This window comes from Armigeres subalbatus, chromosome 2 (assembly GCF_024139115.2).
Source record: "Armigeres subalbatus isolate Guangzhou_Male chromosome 2, GZ_Asu_2, whole genome shotgun sequence".
NCBI lineage: Eukaryota > Metazoa > Arthropoda > Insecta > Diptera > Culicidae > Armigeres > Armigeres subalbatus.
Genome location: NC_085140.1, coordinates 94,538,044 through 94,551,888, shown reverse-complemented (window position 1 = coordinate 94,551,888; position 13,845 = coordinate 94,538,044). Strand labels below are relative to the sequence as shown.

General features: G+C 41.0%; 1 protein-coding gene and 1 long non-coding RNA gene across 2 annotated transcripts in view; one reads left to right on the top strand and one right to left on the bottom strand.

Annotated features, from left to right (window-relative positions):
* LOC134210095 (sodium channel protein 60E) overlaps positions 1–13,845 on the top strand; it is a 640,801-nt gene that overhangs the window by 503,786 nt on the left and 123,170 nt on the right. The window contains exon 3 of the mRNA XM_062686113.1: positions 2,468–2,676. Coding sequence (XP_062542097.1) covers positions 2,468–2,676 — 209 coding nt within the window. The remainder of the gene's footprint in view (positions 1–2,467; positions 2,677–13,845) is intronic.
* On the bottom strand, positions 1,193–2,182 carry LOC134210099 (uncharacterized). Its single transcript, XR_009978802.1, has 3 exons — positions 2,037–2,182; positions 1,573–1,646; positions 1,193–1,492 (listed from the first exon to the last, which is right to left on the bottom strand). It is a non-coding gene; the product is annotated as an uncharacterized LOC134210099 (long non-coding RNA).

Below are 13,845 nucleotides of genomic sequence, written 5' to 3'. Positions count from 1 at the left end.
AAATAATTTAAAAAAAATCTGCCAGAACCGTATTTTTTTCTGAAGTAATAAATTATGCAACTTTGTTATTGATCACATAAGACAAACTTGTGTAGAGATTAAGGAATTTGACAATGCAGCTCCGGTTTTAAATAAAACTTTTGTAAATCACTTATTTGAATTCATGTCAAGAAACAAATAATACAAAATCTAACATGATTGCAACATTTTTTAACCGTACTATAAAATACCAGAAAATAAATGTGCATATCTCCAGATTTAGTTGCCAAAATCACTTTTTCGTTATTCTCTCACTAGATCTTTGCAAATAGAAGCCGTTGGTGTAAAAAACTCAAAATTGACAAAAATGGTTTATGTACCACTTCGCTGGCACCGGTTCAAATAGAACAGCTGCAAAGCTGCTTCAAAGCAGCCATCCGATTTGTACACGGACTACGACGCAGGGAATCAACACTAGGCTTCTGGAAAAAAAATTGCAGGATGCGACTTCGTTACTTCGGCCAGCTACCAGAATATCTCCAACAGCACCTGCGTAGAGGGCAGATGGAACGAGCCAGGACATTCGTAACTCCACGACACGCTTCCAGCGCAAAAAGAAGTGTGCTAGTGGATGGTACCTCTCAATGGAACAGCCTACCGCTAGCAGTGCGTACAATAGTCGTCAAAAAAATTACAAATTAAAATGTTCTGAGCACTCATTTTTCGTTCAAAAATGTGTTCCACGCGTTCCCCACATTAAATAAAATGGAATTTTGTCCATCGAAACAAAGCTAAATAATTAATTGTATGAACTTCATTTGATCCAGCACCAGCATGTAATTTACGAAATTTTTACCTGAAACAAAATCTGCCCGAAGCACTAAAAGCGCTAACTCGCAAAAATCCTTGCCTACGACATTCCTTGTTTACCAGACAGAGCTTGAATTTGAAAGTCGTATGAAACGAACCCAATCGACTTCAGCGTGGCCATTCGAGGATTCAACAGCTACACAAGACTACCACTATCAACAGAATATAAACCCGATATTCTTACCTCCAAATAGTTTCAAATACGGGATGGTTACCAGTAACTATTTACAAATTCAATTGCAACGCAATGCGATTAATCACTTAGCAGCATTCCACGACGCACTTTCGACAGCAGTGGGATTGTCATCGGTTCCAAAACATATTTTCAGGAAAACAGAACACGTTTTGCTTAAATTTTCTCCCATCATTGCCCATCAGCATCAATCGCATCACCGATTTAGCATCCGGGTAGCGGCATTATATTTTCACCGTTTTAAAAGGTCCAATTGAACACACGTCACTCCGCATGCACACGATGGGAAACCGGCTTCACGAAGGCGCCACCAGCGGAAGAGGACTCCCAATTCCTCCGGTCGGCAGCCGGACTCCACGCGTTTTCAACCGACAGGACAATGGTTGGGCTGTTTTTATTCAATGTTGGGTCCTTATCCTTAGTTACCGAGGGATAGACGACGCTGGGAATCTGTTGAGAAAAATAGAATGAAACTAAATTAGAATTTGGCCACTACGAATAGAAACGCGGCTTTTCGGAAAAGAACTTACCCAGTAATTTACTTGGACCTCGCACGCATCTTCCTGCGCTTACGCTTCAGCCTTCGCATACGCTTCTTACGCCACTGTAATTGAAGAGATTGAAGCATTTTATTAGAAACGTTAATTTATTCGCCATTTTAGCACGCCGGAAACCAGTTTTTTTTGTGAAAAATCGATACTGAGGTCAAATGCTTCGAACATTTATGTTCAAAGTAATTTATTGTATCCGGTTGCTTATAATTGTGTAGTTCTGATCAACGAGCTTTGAGTAAAACAATCGAAAATAAAACGGGAATCGAATGAGACGCCACGCTTCAACACGTGCAGAAAAAAAAATAAATTTAACACAATTTTCTTCAATTTTACAAATCCACTGATTGTTATTATTCACGTTCACTAAACAATCAATCGTTATCGCACTTATCCACTGGTTTCCGAACACTTTAAACACTTTTATCACCCAAAATTCTCACCTTAGCTCTCATTTTGGGTTTTGGTAGTGAAGGGACGAAAAGAACGTCTTCACCACTGGACACACGTTGAATGAAAGAGGAAGTTTTCTGGCCTCAAGCTGGTAAGGTTGGCTCGCCTGATTTTTTTTGTTTTCTGCTGCCAAACGTCAAATCAAACGTCACGCGTGGACAAAACGCATGCGCAGCTGACATGCGCACGAGGAACGCAAACTTGGCAGCGCCACTGGCGGAATTTTGATTAACCACATTTTGAAACCCGTTGCACGTGAACTGGGTGGAGACGCGTTGTACTTTGTAGATTAATTATTAAATACGATAATAAAAAGTGATAAAAATATCAAATTCAATATTTATTAAACAAACAAAATGAAACGCATTTACACAGAGACGTTCTAACCGGCGTTTTTTTTCTTCTCCCTTCTCTTTTGCAGACATTCTGCGTGGTGTCGAAACGATTTCGCAAAAACTACATCCATCGCTTCACCGGAACGAAAAGTCTGTTCTGCTTCACTCCGTGGAGCCCCACCCGACGTGCCTGCGTGTACCTGGCGACGAACCAGTTCTTCGACTACTTCGTGATGGCCACCATTCTGTTCAACTGTATCTTCCTAGCGATGTCCGAGACGATCGAAGAAGCAGAGTACGTGCTTAGTTACACTAATTCTATGATATTTATTCAAAGGCAACTTAAGGAAATTTACTTTTTTATGGTTAACAAAAAACGTATTTTAAAGCCCTTTTTCAATTTAAAAAAAATTAAAACGTGCTGCAATTTCTACGGAAATTTTTATGATACTAAATAATACACGTTTTTTTTTATAGTTTTATTGTCCTTTCCCATCAAGAATTTGTATTCGCTTAATCGATTCTTTGGCTTATTTAAGGTCAACTTTCCAAAAAAAACCCTTATTTTTGAAGGTTTTCATGACCGGAAAGTGCGTTCGCACACAGGACGATGGTGTGGTGTCCTTCAAGCTGGATTCTGGAGCCACCGACCATCTTGTGAACGTGAACCACTGTTTCGCCGATCTCACGAAGCTGAAGCAACCCGTCATAATCAACGTGGCGAAAGATGACCAATCTCTGGTTTCCTGGCACCGAGGCACGATTAAGGGCGTCAACAAAGAAGGCAATCAAATCAGCCTGAAGGATGTCCTCTACGTACCAGATCTCCGAGCGAATTTGCTGTCTGTGAAGAAGATGGCAAAAGCGGGTCTGAATGTCACGTTTTCAAAGACGGAAGCAATCTTGAAGCACGAAGGAGAGCTGATTGCAAGATGTCCCATGCGGGGCGATTTTTACGAGCTCGATCTGTTTGTCGATACTGTGGCGGCCAACATGTGTGGAGCTGCGAACGGTAACCTGTGGCACCGTCGACTTGGCCATTTGGGAGAAAGGAACATTCAAGCACTCGTTAAGCACGGAATGGTAACAGGTATTCCCGAGGAGCCAGGTAAATTGGATTTCTGTGATGTTTGTGTTCTCGGAAAGCAGTGCCGAGAACCATTCACGGGTACTAGAGCTCGTGCTGCAAGACCTCTGGAGCGAGTGCACTCCGATGTGTACGGTCCCATCACACCAGCGGCTTGGGATGGTTCTCGGTACTTCGTCACCTTTATTGATGATTACACGCACTTCGCAGTAGCTTATCCCATCAAGAAGAAGTCCGAGGTGTTCCAAAAATTCAAGGAATACGAGGCCATGGCTAGTGCTGCTCTGGAGCACTCGATTTCGAAGCTGACTGTCGATCAAGGGAGTGAGTACTGCTCCAAAGATCAGCGTGCGTTCTACATTTCCAAGGGGATCCAGATCGAGCCAACCGCAACCTACACACCACAGCAAAATGGGGTGTCCGAACGGTTCAATCGGACAATCGTCGAAAAGGTGCGTGCGATGCTTATTGAAGCCCAAGTTCCGAAGACTCTATGGAATGAAGCGGTCCTAGCGGCGGTGTACCTGACGAATAGAAGTCCAACCAATGCGATATCTGGCTGGAAGACTCCTGCCGAAATGTGGACTGGTCACAAACCGGATCTGAAGAAATTGCATGTCTTCGGATGCAAAGCAATTGCTTGGCTGTCAGTGACACAGAGGAGAAAACTTGAGCCAAAAAGCAAGCCTGCTGTGATGATAGGCTACGCGCCGAATGCATACCGCCTGTGGGATAAAGAGAAGAGACAGTTATTCCTTGCCAGAGATGTGAAGTTTGATGAGAGCAGTTTTCCATTTGCCACCGAGATCCGTGATGAAGCTCCATTGGTTGTTGTTCCGTACGAGTTCGAGGATCAAGACAAGGAAGACGTGCACCACCCGGTGCGGTCTGTTCAAACCAATCAGCCACTCGTGGCTCAACAAGATGACATTCTGACTGACGATGATGACGACGAGGGTGAAAACGAAGTTGACGAAACCGGAGCGCTCCCTTCGCAACTAGGCCGTGGTTCAAACCTCGAAATGGTAACCCTGAGGCGCAGCGAACGGGAGCGCAGACTCCCCGGTAAGTTGAAAGAATTTCTGGTTGGGAAACTTTTCACTGCCGCGCAGTCTCCTTCTACAGATGCTGTACAGAACGTTCCCATTGCGCCATTCGACGATTCCGATGCACGAGATGAGGCTGAGCGTTTGATCTTCGATGTTCCTGAGGCGTACAAGGAAATCGCTGGACGAGTTGACGAAACCCTTCGGCAGCAAGCAATCGGTGAAGAATTGCAGTCGTTGGCGGACAACCATGTTTGGCGATTGGTGAGATGTCTAGCTGGCGTGGTTCCGCTTACATCGAAATGGGTCTTCAGAGTCAAGCCAGAGTCAAGCCAGGCGAACCAGTTCGTTACAAGGCACGCCTGGTGGCTAAAGGATTCCTGCAGAAGGCCGGCATCGACTACAACGAAACGTATTCCCCCGTAGCGAAGTTGACCACAGTCCGAACCGTTCTTGCTGTAGCAGTCCACCGAACTCGATGTGAAGACCGCGTTCCTGTACGGTGGGCTGGAAGAAGATGTGTATATGGCCATACCTGAAGGCATTACGGCACCACCGCACCTCGTATGCAAGCTGGAACGTTCACTTTACGGACTGAAGCAAAGCCCACGCTGTTGGAACAGAAAGCTGAACGACCTCCTACTGGATTTCGGCTTTACTCGTTCGCGACACGACTACTGTCTGTATACCAGGATCGACGATCGAGGGAGGGTATTCATCATCATCTATGTGGACGATTTGCTGATCGCATCCGATCGGCTAAACCTGGTGCAGGAAATCAAGCGTGCACTGTTCAAGAAGCTTCAGATGACGGACTGCGGCGGTATAAACCACTTCCTCGGAATCAAGATCCGATACGATAGCGCCACCGGTAAGATGTCCCTGATGCAAGAAGCTGCTGTGGACCGTGTTCTATCAAAGTTCAGAATGCAAGAGTGCAATCCCGTCAAGACTCCAATGGAGAAGGGCTGTCTCCTACCGGCGCGATCTGTAAATCCTGTGTCGCATCCGTACCGTGAGTTGCTGGGCAGCCTTATGTACACAATGTTGTGTGTCCGACCCGACATATGCTATGCGGTTGGATACCTGGGGCGCTTCCAAAATCAACCTGGTGAAACTCACTGGCAAGCGCTGAAGAGAGTAGTTCGGTACATGAAGGGTACGAAGAACCTCAAACTTCAGTACAAGCAGCACAAGGACGCTGAGGCATTAGTCGGATACGCAGACGCTGACTGGGCGTCGGACACTGAAGATAGAAAATCTATTAGCGGCTACATTTTCAAGGTTTATGGTAACACCGTGTCCTGGGCTAGCCGCAAGCAACAAACCGTTGCGCTATCGTCGTGCGAAGCAGAGTATGCAGCCTTGAGTGCCGCGGATTCCGAAGGGCTGTGGCTGCACGGAATCCTCCAGGACCTCAAACAAGTCCAACCGAATATGGCGTTCAAAATTTTTGAAGACAACCGTGGCTGCATTTCAATGGCCGCCAATACGGAGAACAAGCGTGTTAAGCACATTGATGTGAAGCACCACTTTCTTCGCGACCATGTAGCACAAGGACGACTTACAATTGAAGCAATTGGTACAGCAAATCAGATAGCGGACACGTTCACCAAACCCTGGAACCTGGACGTTTCCGCGAACTAAGGACCCTCCTAGGACTTACCGATTCAGGGGGGGTGTTGGAGTAAATCGGCAACAAAGTATGCTGATGACCTCTTTGGAGACCGAAGGCCTCCATAGCAACATAAGTTTTATTGAATAAACAATTGTAGCAAATTTTCATTCCTGTTCAAGCTCTCCACCGAACAAGTTTAATAAATAGTTTTCTGCTGTTAAACTGCTGTTCTATTTTATTCCGACCATCAAGAGTCTGTAACATGAAGTGAAAGTTGAACAGCTCCATTTCAATGCGCTATAGCGAATCCGCTGAAATTTTATACGTATGGAAGTCAACGTCAAATTGATTTTTAAAAAGATTATTTAATATAAGCAAAAAAAAGAAATCAGATTGAATACTTACCGATAAAAAATAAAAGTAAAATAATGATTTTTTTGTTTCATTTTTCTTAGTTTTCGCGTGTTTGTTTTTCAACAGCGAGGTTAAACGCGAGGTTAAATGTTTGACAGACGAATTTGCCGAAACTCGGGGAAATTTCAAATCACCGATTATTGTGGCAAACTTGATTGCCGAGTTTCAGTAACTTGTGTAAACGTCATATCTGTTACCGAGATATCAGTTAAAACAAACTTTAACGATCGTGTTCGTCAATTTATTCTACCGAGAAGAAAATTGTCGATTAAGTGTGATAGCTTGAAACCAACATTTGCTGATGAGATGAAATTGTTTTCTTTTTTGTTGCTGACAAAAAAATTCGGATCTTTGTCATTATTATCTTCGACAAAAACAAAGCTTTGTCGTTGGTTCTCTTTTGTGGCTTGTTTCGCAAGCGCATCCAAGAAAAATTGATTCCCTGGTACATATAATAGAACGCGTTTATGACATTTGGGCATAAACATCCAAAAAATCCAAGTCAGACTTAAGGTCTTCACGCGTAAACATAGATCTATCGATCAGGTTCAAATGTGGTGCACAGAATAAAATCCGTTAATTACATACGGATATGGTCATCTAAAAAATCCCTGAGGTCGGGCCCTCAAGTCTACACGCGAAACCAGAGATCTAGTACATGTTCTATGATTCGATATCGACTCATGGAAGCAAATTATTCCATGCTAAAAATATTTTATGTGTTACTGTGATGGTCCCTCCAAGCTTTCCAAGGATGTTCTATTCCTTATCTCGATATTTCCATGAATCGATCTATATTAGACTGGCCCAGGAAACAAAAAGTTGTCTAATTCCACGGGGCACCCCCCAGGATTGTGTCTTTGGGTGAGAAAATCAATCTCTGAAAATTTCAGCTCAATCGCTTGTTGCATAAGCTGGCGCATTTGATTTGAAGTTTGTATGGGGATTTCAGCCAAAATGTATAGGAAAATACACCTCCGTCACTTATTCGATCTGGAAATTGGTTCTGATTGCTCGATTGAGCTCAGAATTCCAAAAACAGCAGTTGGTATGCTACAGAACAATTTCACAGAATATTGTATAATGATTAAATGAACTTTTATATAGGTTTCGGCTTATAAGCTGTGGTGCGGCTCTGTCCCAGTGTGGGGATGTAATGCCATTAAGAAGAAGAAGAAAAAGATTTAAAAATGCGTGATTTATTGCTCATCAGATATTTTAAATTAAAGTGAGAAAAATACAGGGTTGTTACGACTACGCGGATTTCGCGAATTTCGCGGATTTCGCGATTTTCGCGGATTTGGCGCGGATTTAGTTTTAGGCGAAAATTTAATAAATAAACTGCTAGATCTAAGGACGTTTATTTGAAAATTAGTTTAATGTCTATTTAGATGAACTTCATTTTCAATAGCAAATGTTTTTGAGAACTATTACTTATTGAAGTCTATTACCTATATTGTTTTCGGATATATCCAAGCTCATATTGAATGGCATGCCAGCATTCATTAAACAAATGTCATGAGGAGAGGGATGCCACTTGTTGTCAATTTTAATCCATATAGGAGCTTGAGTAAATACAGGCCTGGTAGCGGGTCACTTTTTAGTGACTTGGTCACTTTTTTCGGGCAAGTCACTAAAAAGTCTCTTTTTTCGACCTCAAGTCACTAAAGTCACTTTTTCTCGCAAAAAGTCACTATTTTCAACTATTTTAAAACTATTGACTATTTTTTAATGAAGCTTTATGTATAAGTCGGATGATACTTTGTTCATGACGGAAATTAAATTACGGATCTTGGAAAAATAATCGCTCTGAAACTTCGCCAGCCATTTTCTTCGCTGCTCTTATTGGCATTTCACCAGTAGCTAATTGACCTTTCCCGTCAAAAATTTTTATTTGCTCAATCGATTCTTTAGTTTATTTAAAGTCAACTTTCCCAAAGGACTCATTTTTTTTTGACGCTTCTAAGTATTTTTTAAATTTAAAACAAAATATTAAAAAAGTGCTGTTTTTTCAAGATTGGGCTAACATCCGCCCGATTTTGAAAGATCAGCGGGTGAATTTTCCAGAACGGTTCACACGTGCAGCATTTTTCCAACTTTTGTTTTTGATTTTTAAAATAGTTAGAGGTTTGAAAGAGAGAGAAAGTTGAACTCAAATAAGCCAAATAATCGATTGAGACAATAAAACGTGATGCAATTTTTGACGGGAAAGGATATAGATATTATTGTGGTGAGATACATCGAAAATAAGAAAAGTGGATCAAGTCTGCCCAGTCTCCCCTATCAATTGCACTATTGGAGGTTCAGATTAATCTTTTCAATTTATGATATGATTCCTGGTGCTTCAGGGAAACCAATAGTTGATAAAAGGCTTGATATTTAGTGCATACCTAAAACAAACATGCTTATCAGTTTTGTTTATAACAGAAAATTGTTTTATCACAAACCTCATGCTTCATAGTGGCGTAACTGCATTAATCCATTGTTCTTCGTCGATGTTTACTTTTTATCATTATAGCAAATTGCGGTAGTTTGCCGAATATTTAATGGTTTGGTGTGATACAGGATGACTGTATCTTGCACCAGACACAACAGTAACAATTGTAACTGTTAAGTTATTAACGAAGTTATGATTCACAGCATTTTGATAAAATAAAAATATTTCTTTTCAAATCGAAATAATGATATTTGTATCTATGATTGTACTGCACTCGAATTGAAAGGCGATACATTAAATATGTAAGGATCCTCAAAGTAATTTTGCTGTAAGAACATGAGAAAATAAAAGCCGTTTTTCCCTCCCAACATCCACCTCGATCATTTTTTTTTTCAAAATATTTTGTGATGATAATTTTTACATTTGAAATAGCATAAATGTAAAAGATTAAAATCGTGATATTTTTTTAGATGTTGGTAGATTCGTTCATGGGCGCAGCTAGGATTTCGAGAAGGGGGGGGCAACTTTTTTGGTCTTCTAAATCGTAGTTTTATAGTAGTTTTATAAAAACTCATGAATATTAACACATGAAACCAAATCCAAACCAAATTGAAACAATAAATAATGATTAAAACAATAATGGATTTAAAAATGCGTGACTTATTGCTCATCAGATATTTTTAAATAAAGTGAGAAAAATATTAACGAACTTAGTATTCAGAAAGAATATAAAATCGGCTATAATAATTATTATAAAAATCCTGCATTCTTCCATAAGTTTAAGAAAACTAGATCTAGAACCATACATCTGAATTTCTAAACAAATCCTCTCTGAAATAATATTTATTATAAAATAGGCAGAAAAATCAATATGCAAGCTTTCTCCAGGAATTCCTTCGACAATTGCTCCTGGCATTCTATCCGAAATTCTATCAGGGATTCTTTAGGAATGCCTCCAGCAACTTATTCGGCAGTGTCTTCAGAAATTCCACCATAAATTTTGCCGGGAATTGATCCGAAAATTCCACCATTATTTACTCCAAGAAAATCTTCACGAACTTCTTTATAAGTTCTGCAGAATTCCCTGCAATAATTCAAATAATTTCGTGCTGTTTCCCATAATTTTTAAGAATAAGAATATTCCGTGGAAATTCCGCAGAATTGCCAGTAAACATTTCTGAGAATTTCACGAAAAATCTTCGAATTTCTTGTGTAAATTCCATAAAATTTTCCGTGAATTGTTTCGAATAATTTCTTGTGAAAATTTCAAAGAATTTCTCCAGGAATTCCACCGGAAATTTATACAGAAATTATACCGAAAATGAAATCAACAATGGAATTATTGGAGGAATTCCTAGATTAATTCGCAATGAAATCCTGAAAGAATTCCGATGGAAATTTCATGATTTCCACTGGGAGATCCTCCAGGAGTTTCTCCGAAAATTCCTCCTGGAATTCTTCCAGGAGTTCCACCGGCATTTCCATTTTCTCTAGGATTTCCTTCGAGAATTATTCCGGTAGTTCTATCCTCAGTTCCTCTGAAAATTCTTCCGGGAATTTCGGCAGAATTGGAATTTATTTAGGCTTCTTCAGGAATTTCCTCCGAGAATTTCTCTGCGAGCTCCTCAGAGAATTCTCCGGGAGGTCCTCTGATGATGATGATGGTCCAGCTACAAACCCCAACAAAGGTTTCAGCTAGACGAGATTTGTCTATAAGATGAATTCTCTTGTTTCCGAGAATGCTTCTGGTAGTTTCCCCGGGGTTCCTTTGAAAATTCTCCCGGGAGTTTCTTCAGGAATTCTTCCAGAAAATTCCTTCGAGAGTTCCTCCGGGAATTCCACCAGAATTCATCCTAGAGTTTCTCCGGAAATTCCTCCGGGAGTTCCACCAGAAGCTATTCCAGGAAATTATTCAGGCTTTTTTTCAGGAAATCATTTAGGCTTTCTTCAGAAATTAAGCTGGAAATTCCTCCAGAAGTTCTTCCGATAGTTTCTCTGGGAGCTCATCCGGGAGGTCCTCTAGGAATTCTTCTAGGAGTTCCTCCTGAAATTCCTCCGGGAGCTCCTCCGGCAGTTCCTTCGGGAATTCCTCCGGGAGATCCACCAGCAGTTTCTACGAGAATCCCTCCGGGAGTTTCACCGGCAGTTTCTCCGGGTGTTTCTCTGAAAAGGAACTCCCGGAGGAACTCCCAGAGTAATTTCCGGAGGAACTCCCGGGGATTTTCTATAGGAATTTCCGGAGAAATTATCAGAGGAATTCTCGGAGGAACTGCCGATCTCTGGAGGAATTTATTGAAGAACTACAGGAAGAATTTCCGGAGGAAATCCTGGAGGAACTCTCGCAGGAATTCTAGGATGAACTCCCAAAGGAACTTCCGTAAGAATTCCAGGAGGAACTCCTGGAAGAATTCTTAAAAGAACCTCCCGGAGGAATTCCCGTAAGAGCTCCCAGAGAAATTCTCCGAGGAACTTCTGGAGGAATTTGTAGATAAATGCCTAAAGAAATGCTAAATGAATTCCTGGAAGAAAGCCTGATTGAATTCCCGAAGGAACTACTGGTGGAACTTCAGAGGAACATCCGGTGGAATACCCTAGAGGAAGAGAAAAAATATTTCTGAAGGAACTTCCGAAATCCCATTTCCCGTGAAATTTCTGCCAAATATCGTCCAGGAATTCCCTGTTCCTGGAGGTATTACCGGAGAATTTCTTGGAAAAAATCCTGGAAGAACTCCCGGAGGAACTCCCACAAGCACTTCCGGAGGAATTCCCACATGGAAGTCCTGAAATAATTCTTAGAGAAGTTAAAAATTTCCGAAAAAGGAATTACCGAAAAAATATCTGAAGGAATTCCCAGAAAAATACCAGGAGGAATTAATGCAGAAATTCCCAGATGAAATCCTGAAAGTATTCCCAGATGAATAGCTGAAGAAAATCCCTGCTGATTGTTCCGAAGAAATTTCTGGAAGAACTCTTGGCAGATATCCTAGTAAATTCCGAGTGAAGTCCGGAAGGAATTCTAGTACACTTCAGCGGAAAATCTCCCGGAAAATTCCTGAAGGAATTCCTGGAGAAGTACCTGAAGAAACTCCCTAAATAAGGTAAGTAATACTTGGACTAATTCCAGGAGAAATTCATGAAGATATTTCTAGAGGATTTCTGGAAGGATATTCTGAAGTAATTGCGAAAAGAATTCCAGATTGGAATGCTAGATGATTTCGCTATTGAATGTTTGGAGGTATTCCCGGAAAATTTCCTGGAGATGTTCCTAGAAGAATTTCCGAAGGAATTTCTTATAGATTTACAAGTGAAATTATGGAGCTAAATCGGAGGATTCCCGTCATATATTTTTGAAGAATCTTCTGGTAGAATTTTGGGAAAAAATCCGTATGTATTCTTGACGGAACTCTCGAATGCATGCTTGAAGGAAATGCCGGATTCTTCCTGAAGAAAGAATAGCCGAAGAAATATCTAGGAGTAAATCTTGGAGAGAAGAAAAGAAATCTTCAAGGAATTTCCTCGTGAATTTCCTTCAAAAAAAATTGAGGGGGGAGCGGGGTTTCTAGATAAGGAGGAATTACAATTACATGAGAAGGATTTTCGAACGATTTTCAGAGGAATTTGTGGATAACTTTCTGGAGGAATTCAGAAGTTCCCAGGTGAGTTTCTAGAAGGATTTCAAGGAGAATTTTTGAGTCCGAAATGTTTCGAGTTGTTTTGAACTTTCATATATTATGGATCCTGGATGCCCTAATAAGTTTTGGGAATCTTTTGAATTTCAACCACCTATTTCTGTATATGATTGGATCGTAAAGTGCACATGTTTGAGGGAATTCATTTTAGTACCCGTTCAATCATTCCACAATTTAAGGGGGGCGACGGCCTTCCCCTGCCCCCCTTTGGCTACGCCCTTGGATTCGTTATATTTTGGTAACTTTTGAATTTGAAGACGAGCCCGACGGTCCTGCATTATAAGCATCCTAGGTTCGTTGTAACTGAATTTTCATAATTTGTGTTTCGTTTTATACCAAAATAATCCGTACTGATGTTCCTTTCGCATTAAAAATTCAAAAAACTTCCGTGGCACCTATAGCAAATCTTCTTAAGTGTTTAGCTGATCCAGTGAACGAAATTTTCACTCATTCTCAAGAATGTTCATTCACGCAGATTTTTGCCTAGAAATCATTTTTCGGGGAAGCAAAACAGGTCTAAGGGGCAAGCCAGTCAGGGGCAAGCACGTCGCGTTTACTCTGGCGGGCACCTAATGCGACACGACGCGACAGTGCAATTTGACAGCCTGTTGATAATGATTGTTATTCTTTTACGTGAGTCGCTTCGTGTCGCATCACTCGTCGCGTTTACTCTGGTTTGCCCCTAATGAGTGATAGATAACCTTGTTTCGCTCACTTCCATTGGCACAAACATTTGATTTGCTCGCAGGACTGCTCATAGTTTTGAGTTTGAGTTTTGTCTGATATTTAGTAAAATTTCCTTGATATAAAAAGAGAGGGCAAAAGTTAGCGTGCACACGCTTAAAATCAATAACCCAGAGATTTGTTTGCTTCACACAAAACGGACCTAATGCAGAACAACACCAAGATGAGCGACAGTTACACAGCCACAAAAATAGCTCGTGTGGTTTTATTGAAGCTTGGATTTCAATATTTTCAACAGTATTTGGTTCCTCATGAAAAACCCTAAATTTCGTCTCATTGAAATTGCAACTGAAACTGAAGGTCACTATTTGGTCCCTTTTTTCGTCAGCTTTGGTCACTAAAGTCACTATTTTCAGCTGCATTGGTCGCTACCAACCCTGTAAATATAATAGATTTTGTATTGTAAGGCCGATACAAATATTTGAAACC